Source organism: Nelumbo lutea, chromosome 1 (assembly GCF_056320005.1).
Source record: "Nelumbo lutea isolate HS-2025 chromosome 1, American lotus-T2T, whole genome shotgun sequence".
Lineage (NCBI taxonomy): Eukaryota > Viridiplantae > Streptophyta > Magnoliopsida > Proteales > Nelumbonaceae > Nelumbo > Nelumbo lutea.
In genome coordinates, this window is record NC_142684.1 from 8392992 (window position 1) to 8417843 (window position 24852).

The 24852-nt window shown below is 35.1% G+C and overlaps 2 protein-coding genes across 7 annotated transcripts in view; both read right to left on the reverse strand.

The window, feature by feature from the left end:
- The window catches only part of LOC148873411 (sister chromatid cohesion 1 protein 4-like), a 39756-nt gene extending 38836 nt beyond the window's left edge, over positions 1–920 (reverse strand). The window contains exon 1 of the mRNA XM_088964996.1: positions 226–920. Within this exon, the coding sequence (XP_088821122.1) occupies positions 226–349 (124 nt within the window). The 5' untranslated portion in view covers positions 350–920. The remainder of the gene's footprint in view (positions 1–225) is intronic.
- Positions 921–16244: 15324 nt separating this feature from the next.
- On the reverse strand, positions 16245–24544 carry LOC148873412 (BTB/POZ and TAZ domain-containing protein 3-like). Of its 6 annotated transcripts, none has more exons than XM_088963832.1 (9): positions 24144–24513; positions 23790–23899; positions 23192–23241; positions 22978–23063; positions 22427–22803; positions 21760–21890; positions 18212–18518; positions 17450–17763; positions 16245–16623 (listed from the first exon to the last, which is right to left on the reverse strand). In XM_088963832.1, the coding sequence occupies exons 5-9, from the start codon at positions 22766–22768 to the stop codon at positions 16497–16499; spliced, it is 1221 nt and encodes a 406-aa protein (XP_088819958.1). In that variant the 5' UTR covers positions 22769–22803; positions 22978–23063; positions 23192–23241; positions 23790–23899; positions 24144–24513; the 3' UTR covers positions 16245–16496. The 6 variants fall into 6 exon arrangements, with proteins under 6 accessions (XP_088819958.1, XP_088819957.1, XP_088819956.1 ...); XM_088963831.1 differs by having other exon boundaries at positions 23165–23241; XM_088963830.1 differs by lacking the exons at positions 22978–23063; positions 23192–23241 and having other exon boundaries at positions 24144–24544.
- Positions 24545–24852: the final 308 nt, after the last annotated feature.

The window sequence follows — 24852 nt, forward strand, 5'->3', positions numbered from 1 at the left end:
ATACTAAAATTTTAGTATACAAGTTTGAGAGGAACTCTGTAGATTTGACAGAAAATTAACCTCTGCTTTTAAGCAATTCTACTCCAAACCTCAAGCTTAAAAGAAGTAAAAGGAAGGGGCAAATAAATTGATAAGCTTCAAAAGCTTCTCATTGCTGATTTTAAAGTAAGACGAAAAAAAATCAAAGCTAACAAGCTAAAGCACAAGATTAGAATTGATACTAACCTACTGAAACACCAATATCAGTATCAGCAACCTGATTCTTTCGCAGTTTTCTCTCCAAATGCGCCGCAATCCATATCGTTCCAAGCGGCCCTTTCTTGGCCAAAATAAACTGCGAATAAAACATTTTCTTCGCAGCTCACAGAACAAACCCTAAAAACCCATCCAAAGCACCAAACTCTCAACAACTCCAAATTCCACTCCAACTTCTTCCACCGCCCAAACCTTGAGATCCCAAACTCAAAAAGTGTAGAATTCTCAACAAATGCTAAACCCTAGAGACTCCCAGCTCTCACATCACCTTCGAGCCCAAAAATTCCAGAACTGAGAAAACAAATCAAACCAACTCCAGAAAAAACTCCAAATTCAGCATTGCTACCACGGAATCAAACCTCTACGCAACCATACCCGCGAACACTCGAACCCCCAGTGTTGCAGCGAAGTTGTTGATGAATTCCCTCAATTCTCAGCATTCGAAACCCTAGTATCGGTGCAGAACCTCCATTTCCAGATCACATAGACCCACCGTAGCTCAAAACCAAAGCACAGAAAACAGAACCAGAGTTTTCAGGTGTCCGTACCGAGTCAAGATCGGGAACTTCCAACTGAGTTGAAGTTGCGAAGCTAAATTGCCTGCAAGGAACAGAGAGGGAAGACATGAGAGAGAGAATCTAGAGAGATTTTTCCAAAATGTAAACAGATTTATACCCTCGAAAATCGGAATTTTGAATTTCGATATTTTGTCCGCGAAAGCCCGATATCTCTCTTTGCGAGATATTGCTGCTGAAATTTTGAACGTTGGGACGGCATTGATCGCGTGTCGCAACACTCATTGTATGATACTGTACAACGTGCCACTCTGTGCAAAAAGTACAATCAACACGTAACGGACTTCAGATCGAAATAAATAGTGGGCTCCACGATAGTCAAGTGCATCAAATGGCCAGTCGTGTCTACAGTAGACTCCTGTCCCATTGCACTATCATATGTGAGCCCCACTTTATACTTTTCTACATGGTGGATGGAAAGTGGGAACCGGAAAACCATAACGGGTGGTACTTTGGACTTTGGAGTGCGTAATACGCAACTTGCGCCCCGCGGGCTGTTTGGTTGCACGAGATTTTATGAGACGAGTGGAAGCGTAAAAATCGTCTCCGCCAAAAGTAGTTTGTCCGAAATCTGAATCTCAACTGGAATTTCTCTCTCCTCTCTCTCTCTCATTCTTATCATTAATTTAGGACCTTCCGTCTTCCGTGACCCCGAAAAAACTGTTCGTTGGGCACAGGTTGTCCTGCCCTCACTTTTTATGGACGAAAATATCCTTTCATATTTTGAAAATGCCAGCTCGGGTGGTGGACAATGCACGAACCCTTGAAAAACTATGCAGTGGTAATTTTGGGCTTTGATTGTTAACAACCAACGAATGACAATAGTTCGAGCTGCTTACCGTACAGACGCCGCGTGGCGAAAGGAAAAAATCTGAGTACGTTATCTTAAGCAACTTACCAGGAGTGACGTCCGCACATGCGGCGCCATTTATTGACCATTTAGGATTGCGTCGGGTGGAGATGAACCCAGGCCCGACCCTAAGGCTGCATATGTTGGGAGGGCAAACCCGAATTTATCAATCCAGGCCCGAAACGAATTTGACCCAACAGCCAACACCAACGCACATATGATATGGCCCAATTTTGGAGTAGATCCGATGGTTAGACCATAGAACTGGATGGAACCATTCACCAACCCGACCTATTTTTACAACCCATTGGATCACTAAATCACTACAAATTTTAAAATGCTAATAAAAAGACTTTATAACCCCTTTGGCATGTATGTATGCTAATAAAAAAGACTTACATCTCTTTAATGTATATATTGATTAATTAAATGTGTGCATATTTTGAATAAAATGTAAGTTGTTAGACTTGAACTAATGATTAACACTCATAACCCGGCAAAAAATCCGGCTTTGTGTCTAATATTCATTTTACATCAATTGGCATGTATTTATGTAAGTATTTGTGGCTTCAACCCAAGCCCAACCTGCAACACAAAGATCCATGCCCAACTAGTGAAAAAACTGAGATTGGATCAAATCAAACTTGGGTTAGGACTGCCCAAGTTGCAACCCTATGACCATTTTGAATCAAAACATTAGAAAATTTAGAGGTAATATGTTGCACATAAAACAAATTAAAATTTCAAGCACAAGAGCACATTTTGAGACAAGGTTAGAGCTACCTAAGTCAAATCTTGAGTATTATAGGCCACGAATGGTTCTATTTTCATTATTGTTCATTCTCTCCAATAATAAAGTTCTAGAATGGATAAAAATTGGTGGAATGAGAAAATGTTGTTATGAACCAAATGTTTTTTTTAGAAACAAAAAATGATTGAGGATTATTTTTGTCTTAGATTCTTCTTTCTTATTCTTTTATACCCATTAAGTCACGAACAACACTTCGCATATTTAATTGCCATCATTAGATATTTAAAAAGTTTCACCACAATTTAATGCAACAAGACTTGCAACTAACAGAAAGCCCAAAAGTTTGATGATTAGTTATTGTGTTTGCAATACACATTGAAAATCAAATTTCCAAAATACTCGTAGAAATGCTGAAGGGTTTTGTGACCGTGAAATCCCTCTGCTTTTGAAGACCATACCCCCCACTGTCACGACCACACTCAAAATTTCCAAAAAGACCCCCAAGTTCTTTGAACCACACACTCTCCCCTGATCATGATTGAGGAAACTTCCCTTTGACCACCCTTAGAATTCTAGGGGCTAATTTTTTTCAAAAATTCCTTAGGATTTTGGGGGCTAATTTCTTTTAAAATTTCCTTAGAATTTTAGGGCTAATTTCTTGGAACTTTGGGGGTTAATTGGTATTTATAATAAAGAAAATATCAAGCTGACTTTTGCAAAATATTGGGCAAACCCACTCTTGAGCAAGGACTAATTTAAGAGGATATACTTATATAATACTAAAGTATCATTGCAGACTAACCATAATAACATGACTACAGGCTCCGCGGTTACATAGCTAGTAGTACTCTCCTGAAGAAAACTGCAAACCCTCATCATAGAGGCTAGTTGCAGACATTCTATGAATGAAATATGCCTTTCATGATACACAAGACAAAAGCAAAAAAAGTAAAACTATAGCTCAAGGAACAAAATAACTAAAAGGTTGATTGGACAACAGATATTGTCTCCCCCAAGATGACACATAGCAGGGATTACGGGCATGAGAATCAAAGCGAATATGTTCTAAAATTCTAAAAAAACTTAACTACCCAAAGAATATTCTAAAATTCTCAATCCTTAGAAAGCTCTTGACCACCTAGGGAATATTCTAGAATTCTTGCCCATGCATAAAGTGAGCCCTCTCCTCGTCTATAAATAACATAGTTCATAATGTGAAAAAGAGAGACATTTTCATTGATTCCACTATTTTGGCCTTCATAATAATTCATTCTACTCAGACTTGAGTCATTTTCTAAGCTTCTTAACTCTAGTATCACCCTGTCCTTTATTCCTTAAGATTTCCATTTTTATCTCTCTAAACTAGTCTCGTCTCTAACATCATTATCCTTCCCAACATCCTACTCACTATCTCCAAAAGTTAGACCATCTTCATAGTGCCAAGCCTACAGGGGAAAATCTTTTTAGTACCCAATTCACCCCCTCTTGAGTTAGGCTATCTAGGCAACAAGTGGTATAAAGCTAACTCACTTGTATATTAGCTTAATAGCTAGGTGGTTAGAATTACCTTCCAAGTTAATTTCTCCTACATTGAAGGATAGTCTATCCTTAGGCCTTTATTCTTTAATGGAGTAGATTTCAATTACTAAAAGCTAGAATGAGAGTCTATCTCATCTCGCTAGACTCTATATATTAAACGTTACCCCAAACTCTTCCAATCTCTTTTCTGAAATTGATTTATTTTCTAAATTGGCTTTACATATCGATATTACTATATTTTATTTCTTCCATGTTTTTTATAGACATAAACTTCATAAGGGACGAGCTTGTACTACATTCCTTAGGACTATTTCCATTACTAGATCCTGGCCTAAAGAATCTCCTCATCTTATCCTTCCCCTTAACCGTTAATAGGTAATCAACTTCAATGGCCTTTCACCAAAAGCGACTTCACCCTAGGTGTAAGGGCTCTAGCCTTGGGGGAACTGTTAGGTGACTAGTCTAACAATTTGGGTGCTAGCCAAGTGATCTCTCCGAGGGGTGGGGGGGCATTACAGCTTTGTCTTCTAGCCAAAGGTTCTAGACAATATCTAATGATTTAATAATCCTGATTCTTGTAGGGTTTTGGCTTTAATACCAAAATGGAATATAGCAATATGCATATGCAAAAAACAGTAAAACAAACAGTAAAGTAGAATAAAAGCTTCAGCAAAGATCTAGACTAAAATGTAACTCTAAACATACAAAATACTTAAGGTAAAGTACAGTTGTAGAACACTTAAAGAGCTTTAGTACAAAGAACTTTAATAAACAATATTACTAAAAAGTTACAAAATTCTCACTCAAGGGTTTTCACAACAAAGATTACAAGAAAGATTTAAGAACACTCAATAAGTTATGACTATTGGACTCTTGAACACTCGAATAACTTCATCACACCCTTTTCCTAAGAATTGATCCTTATTTATAGATAGGAGAGCAACTTTGAGATATATCTTTTTTGGATTCGAACTTATCTTGAGAGCATCCCTTTAAGACGCTTGTTGTATTGCTTTTGTCTTTTTTAGACAAGGTGATGAGCTAGAGATGCTTCTTTTATATTCAACGAATCTTTACTATTGAAGATAAGAGCAAACCTTTTAGTGGAAAGCTGTCTATTAACAATAAGATTCCTTTTATGATTATCCCTTAGTGGGGATTGAGAGACCGAACACTTTCAGTTTCTATATCTTTTGAGATTCCCTTGCTTTTTTCTTTCATTTTTTTCTTGAATTGAAGAGACATCCCTTCGAGCTCAATGGGATCGAGGTCAGGGAATTTGCTTTTAAGCTTTTCCATGTAGGATTCAAATAGGGCCTGAAAGACGTCATCTTCTTCTACTGCCTTGAGGGAAATTGTGAGATCAAATTTGTCCCACCATTTAATTTCAATAATCTTTTCAATTGTCAGGGGCATCAAAGAGGTGTCTAGACGATATTTCCATTTCAGAATCCAAGAGAGGCAATATGTTTTGAAGAATTCAAACAGTTTTACATGATCAAATTCTAAGTAACTTCTTCCTTGTCCAAAGTATGAGCATTTGTCTAGTAATTTCTTTTGAGGAGAAGATGTCGTTTGATGCTCCCCACGTAGTCCACCAAACATTGACCCAATCTAGATATGGCCCCTAAAATTCTTCAAAAAATCGGAAGAACCATGAATGCTTGAAGATGGATTTCTAGACCAAGAACATTCTATACCAAGCATCTTATAGTCCTAATAATTAAACATTCTAGGTTATCTATTGACTTGGGGTTGGATCTTGGTTTGTTGGAATCTCCCCATGATGCCTTTGTCATAAATTTAACAATTACTAGCTTTGAATAAGCTATCTCTGATTTGTTGGGATTTCTGTAGTAGTGTTGGATTCTAGTAGAGCATGTATGAAGGAGAATTTATTCATAGTATTTTTTGTCTTTGTTAAGACTACATACTTGATTGTCGTCAAGGTATTCTAAGGCGAGACGCTAGAGGGCCCCTTCTAGGTTTGCATGAAAGGATACCGTTGATGCTTCTTCTTAAGATATTGTTACTACAAGTTATGCATTGGCTAGAATTAGCCTCATCGATTGTCGAAGAAGATTCCTTAATTAAGAGAGAAATGTTAGGGGACTAATTAGTCCTAGAGCTTGACCTGAACTGATAAGTTCATAGACTAGACTGATTAGTCCTTCTAGAGTGCCTTTGATTAGGACTTGGAGGGAGATCTTGTCTCTTGCTAGCCATCTTTTATTAGATGTCCTTGAAGGAACTCCCTGGTCAAGAAATTTGGCAAAGTATTATCAAATCTTTTAATATATTTAATTTTAAAATAAAAACTGGTAAAATAGTTTGTCATCTTGCAAAAAATCTATTTTGAAACCAAGTTTTTAACATCATTTTTTAGAAATTCTTTCACAGATTTGCAATCAATTTGTAAAGTAAAATGTCGATTTATTAAATCACCTTGAAATTTTGCTGATGCATAGGACAATGCTAAGCATTTCTTTTTTGATGGTGGAGTATTTCTGTTGGGTTTCATTATAGGTTCCAAAGGTAAATCAGATAATTTCATCCTTACCATTCCTATTTTGTTTTAGGATTCCTCCATATCCTACCTCACTCGCGTTCATTTCAACAATTTTAGGAATTTTAGGGTGAGGAATATTGAGGCAAGAAAGGGTTTTTACTCTCTACTTTACCCTTTTTATTGTTTGAGTGAATTGCTCATTCCATTCTAGAGGGTTTTTTCTGGGTCTTTTTTGTAATAATTGGCGATCTTTGGCTAGGTCCTTATAATAGTCTGCTACAAAATTTAAGCTTCCTAAAAATCTCTAGAGTTGGGTTTTCTCCTTAAGCTCATTAGGGAATTTATCAATAAATTCTATTACCCTTTGGGTGGGCACTATTTTTCCATTGGATATTTAATATCCTAGAAATCTAATCTCTGTCTTGAATAGGTTCATCTTTCTGGATGATACTACTAAGGCATTCTCTTTCAAAATCCTTAAGAAGATATTTAAATGTTTTCAATGAGATTTTAGTGATGGAGAGTATACTAAAACATAATCTATGCATACTATTATGAATTGGGTGTAAGGATTAAATATTTCATTCATAATTCTTTGAAACTCTAAAGAGGCGTTTTTAAGCCAAATGGCATAACATTTCATTCATAATGCCCAAAGGGAACTATAAAGACAGTCTTGTATTTGTCTTTTTCATGTATCTATATTTTCCAATATCTTGATTTTAGGTTAAATTTGGAGAATATTTCTGCATCGTATAATCAATTTATTAAATCATATTTATTAGGAATAGGATACCTAATCCATCTTAGAGCTTGGTTTAATGGCTTATGATGAGGGTGGATTTGGCCCTCCAATGACATTGTGACACATGGCACCTCATAACAACTAGGTGACACCCGGAACCACTCAGGAAACAATTTGCCAAATTGATGGCGCCAAACTAGTGGCCAGGCCTAGGCATCGACCTGGCAACCTGCGAGGTGCTTGCCGACAAATTCGACATGCATACCTCATGATCCTTGGAGATTGGCCCTCGTTTCGGAAGATGGTCAACGTGCATGGCAGTTACCTCTGAGGATCTCAGACTAGTTAGACACAGCCTCCCGGAGATCTCGGGGGCAATACATGAGCAAGGCCTATATAAAGGCACCAACCCCAATGACAGAAGCAAGTAAGCAAGTTATAGCTCTCAGACTTTGTGATCTTTAGCTCGCAGTCTACTATGAGAGAACTGATGTAAGCATTGGAGCGACCTCGCCGGGTTAGCCACCCCGGGTCCTCTAACATTTGGTTCATTGTAGATCTCTAAAGAGCAACAAAGCTCATCAATCCAGCTCGGCACCTCACAAGCAGCCCTACACCTGGTCAGCCCGGTGCCTCACAGGTAGCTGGGCACCTCATAGGCAGCGTTGCACCTGGTCAGCCTGGCGCCTCACAGGCAGCTTGGCACCTCACATGCATCTCGGCACATCACAGGCAGTTCGACACCTGGTCAGCCCGGCACCTCACAGGCAGTTCGGTCTGGTTAGCTCCGCATCCAAGTCCACATCCAACAAAAGTTCTCCACTTCGGCCTCTGAGTCATCAGCCACTTGGAAGCAAACCAAATGATGAGGTACTTAGCCCAAAAAATTGATACATCATCTTATAGTTTATTACCAACCTTAGTACTCCTCTTCCAATTTTTGTACCATTTTCTACATAAAATGATGGGCAACTCCAAGGGGATTTACTTGGCCTAATTAAACCTTTAGATAATAACTCTAGGATTTCTTTTTTACAAATTTCTAATAATCTGCTATTCATTTGAATGGGTCAGGCCTTAGTGGAGATTTTAGCTTCGCTAAATTCTTCATAAGGGAGTTCCACCATGTGCTTCTTTCTATGTGAAAATGCACTAGGAGTTTTGGCACATATTTCTTTTTCTACTTTTGGTTGGAAGTTCACAAATTCCAATTGGGTTTTTGGCTTAGTAAGTGATTTAACCAATAGTTTTTCTTTTACCTCTATTTGTAATTCAAAGATAAATTTGACTTTACCTTTTAAACTCTCTTTTAGAGTATTTATTGCAGTAATTTTTGGTTTTTGTTAGAATTTATAGGTGATTAAGATTTCTCCTACAATAGTGGTAATTCTTGTGGATTCTATTTGAGAGGGTGGAATTGACAATAAGAATGGTGTTCCGAAAATGGCATTTTGATATAAGACCCTGACCATGAGGAACATGGTTTTTAGGCAAGTTCCTTGGTTACAGATATGATCCATAGTGATTTTGTATTTGATCTTCAGTTTTCTTCCATCAGCAGTGTTCACCTATTGAGAAGTTTTCTCAAAGTATTTGGAAGGTACAATTCCTTCCTTAATATAATTTATATATGCCCCTTAATCAATTAAGGCTATGGTTGAAAAGCTAAAATCTTTAATTCGAATGGTTACCTTTGAATACCATTTTTGATACTTAACTTCTTCAATAGAGTATATAAATTCTTCTTCCTCCCCTATGAATTCTACAGGTTTGACTTCTAACATCTTCTTGGATTGATCCGTCAAATACCTATAAGATTCTAGTTGTTCAACTCTAGACTTTAGTATCTTGACTTCCTTCTTAATATCATTGACCTCTTACTTAAGATCTATTAGAGTGGGAGGTCGTGAGGTACTGGCCCAAGCTTTCTTCATAATTTCATCATATAAGATTATATTTTCTGTTGTAAACAATCTTTTAGATTTTTGTTTTTTATCATTTTCTTTATTTTGCATTGCTATGAGCAAATGCTTTTTTCTCGTTTCTTCATAAGAAATTTCTTCTAGGATTTCTAAAAGGTGTTTTTCATCTAATGAAAGCATATTAACACTTTTTGATTCTTCTTCCATACTCATTTCATTTTTATAAGTGCAGACTATGTCATTGCAATGGGTTTCCGAAGAGGTAAAGATTATCTTTCTGAAGTTACCTTTTCTTCCCTTTCATATTCTTCTAACTCAATAATTTTCTTTGAGTTTCTAAAACACTTATTAGCATAGTGTCCATTTTTTCCACATTTAGAATACTTTGATTTCTTTGTTTTTTTTCATATTTTTTCTTATAGAACTTTGATTTTTTTTCCTGTGCATTGGTGTAGAGCTGGTTGGTTTGGGAACTATCCCAAATTAGTAATAAAAAGCTCCTAACTCTTTTTTTGACTTAGATTTTTCTTTGTTAATTTGCCCTTTTAGGCGCAAATCATTGCATAGGTCTAATCCTACTTGTTTTACTACTTGCACTAAATACCCAAATGTATAGTGATGGTATAACAGTCTACCACCACCTAGATGCATAAGGTAATTTCTAACATTTTTCTACAAACAATGGAGGGAGAGTCGAAATGAGTTGTTCCTTCCATTAATCTTGTTTAGAGGTGGTTAACATATGTACTTTGGACAAAAATACATCTTTATACCATAAAAAATCAAATAGTGCTTTACATCTAAGATTAATAAGTTGTTTGCATATTCTATATCATATCATCAGAGTTTTCTATGAAATGACTCAATATATTTAAGATTAGATTAGTTGTTGCGTCCTGAATAGGTTGGCCTTGACTTAAGATCATTTCACCATCTTCATCTCTTTTGACATAATTAAGGATATAATCCTTTTCTTCTTGAGTTAGGTAATGGAGCCACCATCCTTTAAGTTGTTTGGTGAAAGACTCAATTATTACCATGGCTATTACCTTTTCTTCATTTCTTGCCAATTTACTAGCACTGGCATACATGGTCATATGATGAACCATCTCATGAATTTGGTATTCAAAATTTTCATCTAGATTCCATTCGTAAAAGGTATTCTCATCATAACTAATATGTCGTTTAACTAGTTCTTCAAACAGTAAGTTTATCGGCATATGCCTAGGATGATAGGGCTTCTTACTTTTGCATGAGAGTTTATTTAGCTCTATTAAGGGATTTTCTTGAATTTCTTTTTCTGACTCCAAATTCAATTTCAGATCCTTCACTCAATAAATATAATGAGTGTGAATTAGATGTCTTTTCTATTTTCCCTATTTTAGAGAATTTAGATGTTTCTCCTTTTTCCCATTTAGATTATGAAATTAATTTTGTAGATAGTTCCTTATATCTACTTTAGATAAATCTAGATGAGCTTTCTTAATTTTCATATTAGGAGGGAATTTGGTCATTATTCCCATAGGTTTTTCTTTCTTAATTACCATTCTTTGTTTAGAGTTTTCTAATGAATTCAATAATGTTTATATCCTATTAGTTTATTCTCCTAAGATATTTAGGCATATATTAGTGTAATTATTTCGTTCTATTATTTGAGAACAGTGTTCAAGTATTATTGTCTCAGCTTTTTTTATTATATTAGAATTTTTGGTAGGACTAGCTATCAGTTCTTCTTTGCCTATTTTAATGGCTTCTAGAGGCAAATGTAATGATTCTACAGTTTTACCTATAGAAATAGTTTTCCATGCTCTAAATAATTTTTCTGTTACATAGAGTTCTAATTCCTATATTGGTGGTTTTATGTGTTTGAATTGTTTTTTCTTTATAAACCAATTTCAGAAGGGAATATTTTCTTTTACTTTTAACATATCTTCGTACCATAGTTCTTGGATACGTTCTCTCTCATTTTTAGAGAAGTTTTCAAAGAACCATTTTTTTTATTGGTTGTGAATTAAAGTCTAACTTTATTAGGTCTTTATCTATTTGGAATTCTTCTTCAATTTCCAAGATATTTATCTCAAGATTTGCTTTAGTTGGTTCGTAAGATTTTACTAAGTGGTCACACCTCTGGGTGGCGTATCTATCATAGGAGTTTCATAGGTTGCATATATAAATTACCACTACCGAGGTGGTTCCTCAAAGGTACAACCACAACTTTAAATTCTCTTTTTTTTTTCTGTTTTAATAAAGTTTGTATTGTTTTTTCTGTAGAAACCAATGACAATAGTAATTGCATGGATATTTTGGATATTTTCATGCCTCTTTTTAGAACTTTCTAATAGAGAGGGTCTACTTGCAACTGTGTCATAAAGTTCAGGGGAGGTATTTGATTTATTATTGCCTCTCTCTCTCTCTCTCTCCACAACTACATATGTAAATTTTAGAGGAAGAAGAAAAGATATTGCTATGAATCCCTTCCATGGTTGTATATGTATTATGATTTACTATGACATTGTCTAGAATGCATCATCATCCAAGCCTTGTCCCAATTATAAGGAGATAGCTACAAGCATGTATTGCCATTCCATTTTGATTAGTGTTATATCCATTGTTGAAATGGGTTACTTTTGAGGACCATCTTAACATACCCTTATCCATTTGGCACTACACTAAGGTTAAAGTATAAATTAGAATGTATGATCATAAGAGTTTGGAAAAGGTTTTAGTGTTGGGTGCCAACCGGACACAACCCTCCTCTTTTATCTAGGTTTAGCATGAAAAGATAAATCGATATCTATCTAGAATGCATCATGCATATAAATGGTTAGGCCCAACATTGAAAATTCAAAATTAATAAAAGAGGATAGATCTATAAATTACTTAAGGGAATGACTTCAAGTAGAGCACTGCTTTAAGAAACATTGAAGCTTTTGACCTTCTCAATGGTGCTCCACCATTAGAGTGTCCAACCTTATGATACATTAAGAATGGGTTTGATGAGGAACGGGATAGGAATGGGACAGTAGTAGAAAAACATCAATGCATTGAATGGATCTCCAACATCATTTTAATGGTGATCATTCAAGGAGTGGAAACTAGACTTAGCAAGGAAAGTCAACCTAGTGAGAATTCAATGGGTAAGTAAACAAGTAGTTAATTAGATGCTATCAACCCCTGGCGCGTGTTTTTAAGGGAGATCTAATAGATGTGGTGTAAGCTTTTTGCGTTCTTATTCTAGCCGTTGCTGCTATATCATAGATTCATAGTATTTACCACAGAAGTTGAATCAATAAAAATGTTAGGAGAAGATCTGACCAATGGTTACAAAAAGAATGGAAGTATGGAGGTTGAAGTTTTGATATCTATAGATACAATAAGGGAATAGAAAATTTAATGGTCTCTTTTCCCTGGAATAGGTGGTAGGAATTGAAATCTCCCCCGTATGGGGGAATGGCCATTTTAGGCAATGGGGTTCTGATTCCCATTCTAGAGTTTGTCAAAAAGTAAACAACTTATGACAAAAAGCCCCCCAAACCCTAAATATTAATAAAAAATAAAATATTATTAAATTAATAATAAATATATTAGTTATAAAATATAATAAGAATAAAATATTACTATAATAATAATAATAATATATTAATAAAATATTAGTTAAATATCAATGAAACAATAGAACTTTAATATAATATAATTAAAGTAATAAAAACTACTATCATATTAATTAATAATAATAAATTAATTTTAAAATAATGGACTACTAATAAACTAATAAGAAAGTAATGATAAAATATAATAAAATAATAAAATATAGTAATAACAATATTATTAAAGAAATAATAAATAATAGTATAATAATATAATATTCATAAATTCATGATAAATACTAAAATATTAAATAAAATAACAAAGTAATAACACAAAGCAAAATACTATTTATGAAATAATAATAATAATTAAAGTACAAATAAAATATTAATATAATATAGTTAAAGTAATAATAAAGTACTAACATATTCATTATTAAATAATAATAAATTAATTTTAAAATATTAACAAAAATAATATAATATTGATAAACTAATAAGAAAATAATAACAACACCTAATAAAATAGTAAATTATTAATAAAATATAATTAAAAATCGTATTAAATAATAAAATAGTAGAATATTATTAAAATATTGATAAATTAATGATAAATATTAAGATATTAATTATTAAATAATAATAAAATAATAAAATAGATTAATAAAAAATTGAAAAATTTCAATTGATTTCGCTTCCAACTCTAAATGAACCAAAATATTAGGAATAGGTGATTCCGATTCCAATTTCCCACTCAAAATGAACAAAAATTTCAATCAAAATTCAATTCCAATTTCCAAGTAGACCAAACAAGTGTTAGGAATAGGTGATTTCAATTTTGATCCTTGGGGATTCTATTTCTGATTCCAATTCTAATCCTGTTCATGAACAAAATGGACCCTAAATTCTTTTATCAAGATAATCCAATGAAAAGAGATTTCTAAACTCTTGATGAAAACCATGCCAGTCCGGATTTCCTACAAATTCCCAATACTAACACATTAAAATTATTCCACCTGTCACTAAGTCCTATCTAGTGTAACATTGACTAATGCCTTAATTAATTCCTCCGTTAGATACTATTTTAAAGAAATACCTATTTTTATGCATCAATTACATATTTCTAAAAATAAAAATATAATAATTTTGGGTGGTCTATAACTAGGGGTGCTCACGGTTTGAATAACTGAACCATGGGCCTTTTTGGTGAACCGAATTGGTAGTACTGGTTACCAAAACCGAACCGAAACTAGTCGGTTAACCGATTGACCGATTCGGTTAACTGACAGTTCGATTCATTGGTTTTTCGGTTTTTTTGACTTTATAGTATTTATTATAAAAATATATAAATATATAATAAAAATTATAAATAATATATTATATATATATATATATATATATATATATATAATACATAAATATATAAACAAAACATGTATACTGGTTGGTTCGGTTAACTGCTGGTTTTTTAAATTGGTTAGTCGAAACCAAACCAGTATCTTCAATTTTTTAAAAACACCAAACTGACCGGTTCATTTAACCGATTTAATTATATGCAAATTTCCCATTGTCTCTTTAATTATGCAAATTAATTCTCTAAGCCTAGTAAAGCAAATTCATGCATCGGAAAAAGACCATCCAAAATTATTATATTTTTATTTTTAAAAATATTTAATTAATGCATAAAAATAGGCATTTCTTTAAAATAGTATCTAATGGAGGGATTATTTAAGACTTTAATCAATCGTTACACTAGATAGGACTTAGTGACAGCTGGAATAACTTTAATGGGTCAGTAGAGAGGGGAGTTAGTAGGAAATCCTACACAAACCATGCATGGCATGAGTTGGGGGAACATTAGGAGAGCTGGAAAATGAAATATTGGAGGAATTAAGTTCCCTAGCTAGGTGCCTAGGTTAAATGAGGAACATGGAACTGCATTTGTTGAAATACCAATAAAGCAATAGATTTGGAGGTTGTAAAAAGGATTATCCCACATTAAGCCCTCCACCCGAATATGTTTACATAGTTCATTGTCGATTATGCAACGTCATCTATAAAATATGTAATAAAAAAGAATGCACCCATTTTTTTTTTCATAAGCTCGTAGCTCCAACTCATAAAAGTCTCAAGTAAAATGAGACAACAAATGACATTATATTAGCCAAAAAAAAAGATCATCCATCAATATGTCCAAAGCATATGGGAATATGAACAATAAAATAAATGGCATTTTTAGAAAAGTGGTGCAATCTCATCAACCAAAGCATTTTTACCTTGTTATAATCAATAAAAATGAATGGATATACAGATACAAATGATTTTTCAAATTAATAGAAAGGAGTATTGTCGAGGTGATCCATCTCTTCATATCACTTTATACTATGCATGCAAGTTTTGACAGAAATACAAGTCAAAAAAGCAGAGGAAAAGAAACTAATTAGAGGATTTAGTTTTGGAAAATGAGCTACTAGAATAATGCATTTTCTTTTTCACATGGACTGCATGTTAATTTGCGAAGTACATCCCTACCCACATACAAAGAAATATTGGGAAAAGATAAACTTCCAAAAATCAAACATACTTTTTAGCAAAAACCATACAATGCAAACCTCAAAAAGATGATGGGTATAAAGTATGTCTTAGGATAACAAATGTTTAGGAGCAAGATTAAAGATCAGGATGAGAAGGACAAAAAGTTTTTGAGCAATGCTACAAAGAGTGCAAAAACATATTGTGACATGGAGAGCAAAACTTTTATATCAATAGATCAAACCAAATTAGTTAAGGCAATAGCTCAAGCTAACCATTTCATATACAATGGAAGTGACAACTAAAACGGATAGAAAAGAAACAAAATCGACCCATACGATCATTTAGAGAAGAAAAAAAATATATATATCCATGCCAAAGTTAGGAGGCTTGGGGTTCAAACAATGCCATGAAATGAATAAAGTGTGTAGATTGATAAGAACCAGATAGTTTCTTGTTGAGGAACATCAAAGCCTAATACTACCTCAGGAGTAAGGTCAAAGATGGACAATAAATAGAAGCCTTCCAAGAACTGTTGGTCCCTACAATACCAGGTAACATTCCAATTAGAAAGCAAACACTAAGCTCTAATACATAAATCCACAAAGTATACGATTTTTTGAATCAAGATGGAAATTGGAATGATCACTTTCCGACACTTCAAAGACAATAGCTTGAACATTTTGCAAATAATACCCGCCATAGAAACAAGGATAGTTTACTATAGGTTAGACGGGGAAATGTACATCAAATCAGCATATAGAGCATTGAAACATCTAATGCTTAATTCTTTAAACTCTAAAATCAAATGGCTTGGGCCATGGAAATCTCACTGGTCCCTTGTAGAGTTAAAATATTTATGTGAAGGCCTCTTGAATATGAATCAATTACAGGAGGAATAACTAGAACCTGAGAAACAGAAGTTGACGAGTACCGAAACAACAAAAAAATAAGGCGGATGTGTGCATACACAATTCACTTGTCGTCATAAAAATAAGACTTATTCCAACTTCCTTTCCAATGGGAAAAGCCTTGCACAAGGTCAGTGTATCTAGAACAGGCCTTATTTCTAACCATGTTATTTATATTGGATTTATTGAGAATTTACATGACAAAATGCTTGCTAACCAAGCAGCTCCTTAGGTTATAGCTTTCGTTGGGTCTGATGGTGAACATTTTGAGATGTAAAACCCATCATATTGTATATACACTTGACTATATATGGGTTCGGTTACAAAATCACAGGCCGTCGAGAGGAGGCCTTCGAGATGTTCTTTGCTGCTATCACCTTGCTGACTAATAACTTCCACTTTGCCGCATCCTTTTTGCTCTGGTGCTGCATCTTTTCTTTGAAATGCCTGAAAGCAGAGAGCATTAACAGTTATAAAATCACCATTGGCACTCCCAGCATTACCCAAAGAAAAGGCATATCCTGTACTTCTCATGACACTATCATCAAAACCCGAAACTACACGTAGCACCCCACTCATTAAGTGTAAAATGAAATGCTTCTTACTAACGAAGAGGCCAGGCATATGCTGCATAACGGTCAGAATCTATGTCCATAAAAATACTGAATTTTTTGTCCAGCCAAGTACATATTGTAATATGTGATATGTCCAGCCAGGTATATATATTCAACACATGTTGAATAATGGACATTTTCACATAACCAATTAAATCATATCTATGTAGTGAAGGGAATGGCTATAGTGCAAGGCATTTTGTAAAATAAAATCTAGTTAAATCTCCCTAAATGCGAAAGAGAAACAATCTGTCATGAAACGAGCCAGACACAAGTAGGCTAGTTACAAAGTTACAACCTTTGAAATGTTCTTATGAAAATGTAAAATACTATTTATGTACGCATCTGTCAAATAAATTATGATATAGGTTGGACAGAAAATGCAGCCAAAGGATAGCAAAATAATCTGTGGTCAATGTCAGCAAGGGACTTGATACAAATTTGAAATAGAAGCAACTGTTATAATAGCCATTAAACTGTAGCAATGGTCATTGTAACAGTTACAAAAGTTCACAATAGTCATGATGCAACCAACATCATCCTTTAACTTTTGTTCCTTTCTGAATTTGATTACCTTTGTTCTTTTGTGAACTTGATCTTTTCTTTTCATGTTCTCCACATTTAAAATGTTGAATGTCCATCGGAAGTAGCTCACTTACCTACAGAGAGGAACCTTGCAAAAATCTGGTTCATTGCACATACGAGAATGCAGTTCAAGAAGCTGCCACATGCGCTTGCAGTGAACACATCCACCGGGCACACGTGTCTTGCAACTAGAGAAGTGTCGCACCAATGTCTCAAGACCCTTGCAAGCTGGGAAGCCACAGGCTACCTGGCTTCCTTTCAGGACTTTGTCACGTGGCCCAATAGTCCTACATCCATCTTTGCATATGTGCAGAAGTGCTTCCATGGCTTCATGCAGTTGCAGGTACATCCTCTTCTCTTCCATCTTCTTCATCTTCTCATGTTTATTCTGCACCAAAATGTGTGAAAATAAGAGGAAACAAAACCTAGCAGAAAACAATGCAGATGTGATCATGATGTGCAATGAAAGAAAAACTGATTGAGACTGAATTTACTTTGATGCCAGTATTCAGTAAGTTGTTTCTGCAAATCCAAATTAAACACATTAGATCAAGAGTAAGAGGCCACTGAAGAATATTAGGACATCAAAGTTCCTAAGTTGGGTTCCATGGAGCACAAATGGAAGAAATGCATGTTGACTAGGAATTCCCATTTGGTCATCTCAACCAAGAAAATCAGTTGCCTCCTATGCACTAAGAAGAGAGCTTCCTAATGTTAATATGAAATGTTTAATTACTTAAAATGACTTGACTTTGTTTGAGTGGAATAGGTCTTTGAAAATTGATAATAGAAGCTGCAGAAGTTGCTCTATGGACAAAGAATGACATTTGGCTTACAGAATCAGCTTCAACAACTAATTCAAGAATCTCTTGCTCAAGTGCAGGATCAGCTTTCCTCATCACTTTCCATCCTTCAGTTGCAGAAACAGTCTTGAAGTCCTTTAGAATGAGACGGACACAAATGAGGGAAAGGCGTGGTGCATCACACTGCCTTGCCAACTGAAGCACATCAGTTGCATTCTCTATGGTAAGCCATGCCTGCTCTAATAGGTTTGTGCATATCCTTTTTAGTGATGGAACCAAGAAGGAGTGAGACAAAACCAGCAGGTGGAGAACAAACTTCTTCATCTCTTCCTGCTCATAGCTGCAGAGGAAATCAAGTAAAATAAAACTTATGTTCCTTGAATCAAGAATATATTGGACAAAGAGAAAAACATCAAATCAAAAGGACATTGAGTCAATCCCTTGAAGAATGACTGATGGTGCCATTTTTCAAACTCTCTTCATATAAAATAGGTCGCATACATTTAGAGTTGCAAATGGATCAAATTGAATTTAGATAGTGGTATATCTAAAGTCAATTCAATTCCTTGAATCAAGAATATATTGGACAAAGAGAAAAACATCAAATCAAAAGGACATTGAGTCAATCCCTTGAAGAATGACTGATGGTGCCATTTTTCAAACTCTCTTCATATAAAACAGGTCGCATACATTTAGAGTTGCAAATGGATCAAATTGGATTCAGATAGTGGTATATCTAAAATCAATTCAACAGGAAACATTTGATATCCAATCCAATTCAACATCCGATGGATATGCAAAACTGAAATTTGAATTTGATTTGATAGATTCTCATATACTTGGTAAATCTGATTCAAATCAATTCACCAAATCAGACAGAGAAAAGCCCCAAAACGAGGTTTAACAAAATAATTTATAGTAATAAACTCTAATCCCTATCAGTTTATACAAAAATCAAGAATCAACAAAAGATAAATTTATGGTAAAGAAAAAACTTACCAATTTCTATTATTTTGCATTACTCTCACGTCAGACCACATGGAAGGGTATTTTTTTTGAGAAAAAGAGTAACTTTATATAAATAAGGAGAGAGAAAAGAGAGTACATGAGATGATGTACAAAAGGCTAGTCTCACACAGGTTACAAAAGCATTATGCTATTGCTATAAAAGCTTTCCCTGTGAGCACCTGACTGGCTAAATTATCTGCTACAGAGTTTAAATTTCTGGGAATCCAGATTAAAGATGCATTCAAGTGATGTAACAGATCTCTAGCCTCGTCAAGGTAGTGGCCAGTCTCCAAGGTCTTCCTTCCATTTCCCCAGCCACTTTATTGTGTTGCTAGAATCACCTTTGACCACCAGGTTGGTCAGGCCTAGCATTCTTGTGATACGGAGGCCATTTAGCACTGCTATGACTTCAGCCATTGTAGAGTCTGCAGTCCCTAATGGTCCACTAAAGAACCACAGAGGACTACCATCCCTCATAAGCACACCCCCACAACCAGCTGGACCCGGGGTTCCCTAGAGCACTTCCATCAAAGCACAAGGTCACCTCCTCCTCTTCCCTTGACTGAGAAAGATTAGAGGCTCTTTTAGCAATAGGTGAAGAGAACAGCAGCTCCACCAGGTTCTGCTGAAGCATGTTTAGAGAGAAGTCTTTGTACATCTCTGAATTTGGCACCCACAAATTTCAAAGGTGGGAGATATGAGAAGTTAGGTCTTCCAAAGTACATGCCTCATTTTTAACAAGTATGGAAGAGTATTTAGTATCCTTACCTATGTACATGCCTCTCCCAATTGGTAGCAAAGTGAAGAAAATGAATGACCGCCAAGATGTTCTCTCCTTGGTGAAAATAAAGAAGAAATAAAAGAAACCCTAACCCTTCTATAACCACACCCATATGAATGCACCTCTCTAAACTCAACTAATGTGGCTGCAATGGTTGGCATCGGTGAAAATGAAGAAGATGACTATTGGATCTCTCGCCTTTTGCTTAATTTCCAATATTTCTTCAAACAGACGGTGAATGAGCAACATTAATGGGTGTTTAATAAAGCAGCCTTTTGGGCTTAGCATTTTGGTGATGTATGCAGCCCCTGGGAGATTAGACAGGAGTACAATTTGTTGAAGAGGAATTCAAGTAGACAGAGTGAAGAACAGGATATAAAACCCTAACCCTTTGGTAAGAGTGAAGAAGATAGAAAATCAAAAACACTTTATGGAAAGGAGAGTTGTCATTTTGTCTTTTATATGCACTATAAAATTATATAAAATGAATAACATATTTGACGTAATGGATCGAACCGGTGTCTATCCGAATTCGATCCAATAAGGAAATGAATTGTAAATGATGATTCGAATTCAATTTGTTTAAGACTATTGGATATTCAAATTTGTTTTAAACGAATTCGATTCAAATTGGATTGGGTTAAAATCCAATTAATTTGCAGCCCTACATACATTATTCACTAGGTTATAAGTTGATTGCATTCAGCTATGTTGGACCAGAAAATAAGCAATTTGATCTCTAAGTCAGATGCTTTAAATGAAAGATGAGTAGGATGATCCATGAGCCATTTATTCTATCTTTTACTTACCACTCCCTCACAAGAAATAGCTTAAACTTAGAAGAGCTAATATCAATGTAAATAAGGAAGTTAGGCAGATATGCTTGTATTAGTAAATACTTGAAAGGGAATAAGAATTTTTATTTGCTTCAGAAAAACAGGTTGCATATAAAAGTTTGAAATGAATAAAGAAAAATCTGCTTAAAGAGGTGTAGTTGTTTAGGGCTCCCACATTATTTGATGGATTAGGAAAGAGTTCTATATATGGAATATAAGTCCTTCCTCTCACTGGCATGTTTTTTGTAAGGAGCTACAATTCATAAGGAAGAGGACAGATAGAAAAATGAGAGAAAAACCTAGGTCAAAGATCATGCTTTCAACTCCTGATAACATCAAATAAATAAAATGTACATATTTAATTTTATCCATTTCTTGCTCACCACTGTTATTGGGCAGTCTCAGGTTCTATGCCAGTTACACATGGCAGCAACTTAATGAAGGTACTATGCTAGAATATAGTTAATCATTATTCCTACACTGCTAATACACATGGGATAATGTCAAGTCGCAAATACAGGTATATACTTGAAGCTGCACTGTATTTAGGTGCATATGTGAAGTCCAAGTTAAGCTATAGAATGTATGTAAAGGACCTTACAATCATTGTTTGAAATTAACCTTATAATGTGGATGCAGCCAACAAGAAGCTCATCAATTTGGACTGTTCAATTAGACGTATACATCCTAGAGGGGCACAACCCAAAAGTATGGAATGGCCTCAGGCTCTAATAGCATGTTTTATGAACATTTGGATTCCAAGTACAATTGTATCATGGAAGATCAAGAATCAATTCTATTTTCATTCTCCCCCTGTATCCCATAGTTTAACTGGTCTCTATGGACGAATTACTTGGGATTACAGGGGTAAAATTATTGCGAGGGACCTAAGGTTCCTATTTAGCCTTAACGCCAATGCCATATACGTTTATTAAGGATATGGAGTAATGATATACCAGGAGGAGTAAAGAAAGCGGACAAAGGCATAAACAGCTTCAGAGGGTAACCCTGGGATCTTGATATATCTAATACCATTCCTAACTCTCGCTTGCTGCAAAAGGTTTCTCAGCACTGGTGATGCCATACCCTGTCGAAAAAACAAGAGGGAAATAAATCATAAAAAAAAAATCCTATATCCATATATTCCACTATTTGAGGTATACTCTTGTTTATGTTTGATTAATGCTCAGAATATTATAAACATATGGCAAGGAGCAATCTCCACAGCCCTAACTGCAGGTGCAATGAAATCCCAGGCACATGACAAATCAGCCGATAATAGTTTATACAATCTAAATATTTCATTGTTGACTGGGCTGATCCCAAGTCAGAAGACAAAAATCCAAAAAATAATATAGATTTAAGATAATGATTGATGATAATGTATTTTTTCTTTTTCCCTACATGTGGAGATATGTAATGACTTCTGATTCAGGTCTTAAGATACATCACAACTCCAAAGAAACAGAGATCAGTTAATTGCACAAGCAATCTCTCATAATTCCCAGTATATCTTTACATGTATAATCCATGATAATACCAGAGAAACAATCATTCATGAACGAAATTGGGTAAAGGCAAATTTCCAACTTCTGAGGGACTAATTATACTCAGTTTACTCACCAGAACACTTGAATGTGCAGGAATGATGGCTTTTCCCTCGGTCAAAATATGGACATCTGCTCCATATGCTTCCTTAAAAAGCTTATCCCACGTATCTTTAATTTCCTTGGAAACATAACTACAGTCTATGACCCTCTTTGGGAAGTTGACTTTGCCAAATTTTTTACCAGGGAATGGAGGTGGCTTTGGTATGGTATTCTTTTGGCATAATGATGAAGTGGAAACTTCCAGCACAGGTAAAAAGTCAGCTGGGTTTCCTTCCTCTATCTGTAGATTGAAGGAGTCCTGGAAGGATTCGCCAGTTGAGGGGGCCCAGGAAGAATCAAGTTCTGTCTGTGCCATCACAATTGCTATTCAAGACAGACTGAAGTCTTTTCCTGAAATCAGAAAGAAAGTAGAAAAGAAAAAAATTAGCCATGCAGTCTCCGTAAAATGCAGGATATTTTCGAACCCATCAAATTGTTAAAAAAGAGGAAACTCAGGAATGAACAGAATTTAAAGCAGAGAGAGAGGCATAAAACAAAGCCTATATTTTCAAGCAGGAAGAGCACCGAAAGAAGAACATTCTCGTGATGCCTTGCCCTCAATTTACAGTTTTAAAGCTTAGTTTGGGGTATAAACTCTCTGATTCCTTAATCTACAACAGAAAAGAAACTTCTTAAAAAGAAGCATAAACACAGAGTGTCATTGTACGAAGAACAACTGCATAATGGATAGGAAGAATTTGAACAATCAAACCTTTGGGAATTTAGACAAGGAAGATACCGATTTTTACAAGGAATTACTCCAAAAATTTCACCTTTACTGCAAGATACCTAACTTTACAAGGAATTACGCTAGAATAAGCAAACTTTGCAAAAGAATAAACGAGATAACATGAAGTACGATTAAATTATTAAATCTAAAGATCGTTCAAAAATTATTAAACCTAAAGAATAAACTACTAAAGAACCACCAAACATTTCAAAGGAAACTTTCACGATAAAGAAGATTAAAAACTAAGGAAATCAAAACCTCCAGGATTTAGGAAGACGAGATCCTATGTTTATTCTTTAAATATTCCAACTTTTGGAAATGATCCTTCAACCGTTCATGTGTCATACGTATAATAACCCATGCATTAAAGTCAGTAAGCACAGTTGCAAACAGAACAGAAGTACCGACTTCATTAGTTTAATGCTAAAATCTGTCTTTAAATCAAAGAGAGACATTGAGATATAAAAATCCTCTGAAAACAATGAACCGTCCAAATAATATAAAATAGAACAAGTTGAAGAAAGAGAATCCTCCACCACATATTTAAATCGAAAATGCGAAAAAAAAAAGAAACAAAAATATTAGAGTTTCAGTCAAACCACCATACCTTGCACCAAAACCCGCAAATCCTTCAAGAAAAATAATAAACAAGACTTTCTCAATCTTCGACCGGAATCTCAAAGTAGAACGTCAAGAACTACTTTGAAGCTACAAAATCTGAAGAAGAAAAAACGAAAAAATCACTCCACAGAAATTTCATCCAGAAAATTGCAGAGAGGAAATGCAAAACAGCACCAAACACTACAATCACAGAAAAAACAAAAGGAACTCAACTCAATCCTTGCCATGGAACTCGAACCAAAATTACTAAAAAGCAGTCAACAACAATAGTATAGTCGAAATCGAGAAGAATCGAAGATAAAAAAAAAAGAAGTTAAATCAGTGGAAAAGTCGAGCTCACTTAGATCATATCGACCTTCTTCGATCGTTCTCAAATCACTATCAATCCGTCACCTTCTCTTAGTAGAAATGTCTCGATGGGACTGCGAAACAGAGCAGAGAAGATTACAAACCTTAATGGAATATGCAAAGAATCTTTCCGCCTGCGCAAAGGGATTAAGAGAACTTTCGAGAAAGATTTCATAATAAAGCGATGAACACTTCGCAGAGGGGAAAGACGGGCAGGTGTCGGACGTGTGAAGGAAATCAGGTGCAAATACGGTCACGAACCCACTATTTATTGGGGGACGACGAAGAGAGAGAGAGAGAGAGAGAAATGTCTAAGGATGTAATCAAATGAGATTTTGACGGCTAATTTTGTTAGTTTTCTCGAGATTTCAGTTTCATTTTCTCGAGGGTGATAAAGGTGCTGAGGTCGCAGAGTGCGGCAATAAGAGACGTTCAGAGTTCAGACAACTGCCGGGTCGTGTAGATTCTTCGACATTTGGCATTCTATCCAATAGTGGACGGCCACGGCCACGTGTACTTAAAAACGCTTGTAGAGCAAAAAGAGAATCCGGATTAACTGAGCGCTTTATTTGTGTAGCACAGTAGCAGGTTGCGGGAATAATAACGGAGCGGGTTCGGGTCGACAACAATGGAGCGGATTCGGGGCCGGGCAACCTCTCTGTCCCCACCACGTAAACTAAATCTCCTACCGTATCTCGGCT

Coding starts and splice junctions, on each gene's coding strand:
- LOC148873412 (XM_088963830.1), bottom strand. CDS start 22,768: ATGGCACAGACAGAACTTGATTCTTCCTGGGCCCCCTCAACTGGCGAA. Junction 21,891..22,426: donor CTGCACATTCAAGTGTTCTG/GTGAGTAAACTG, acceptor TTTTTTCGACAG/GGTATGGCATCACCAGTGCT. Junction 18,519..21,759: donor CGCTTTCTTTACTCCTCCTG/GTATATCATTAC, acceptor TTTCCTCTGCAG/CTATGAGCAGGAAGAGATGA.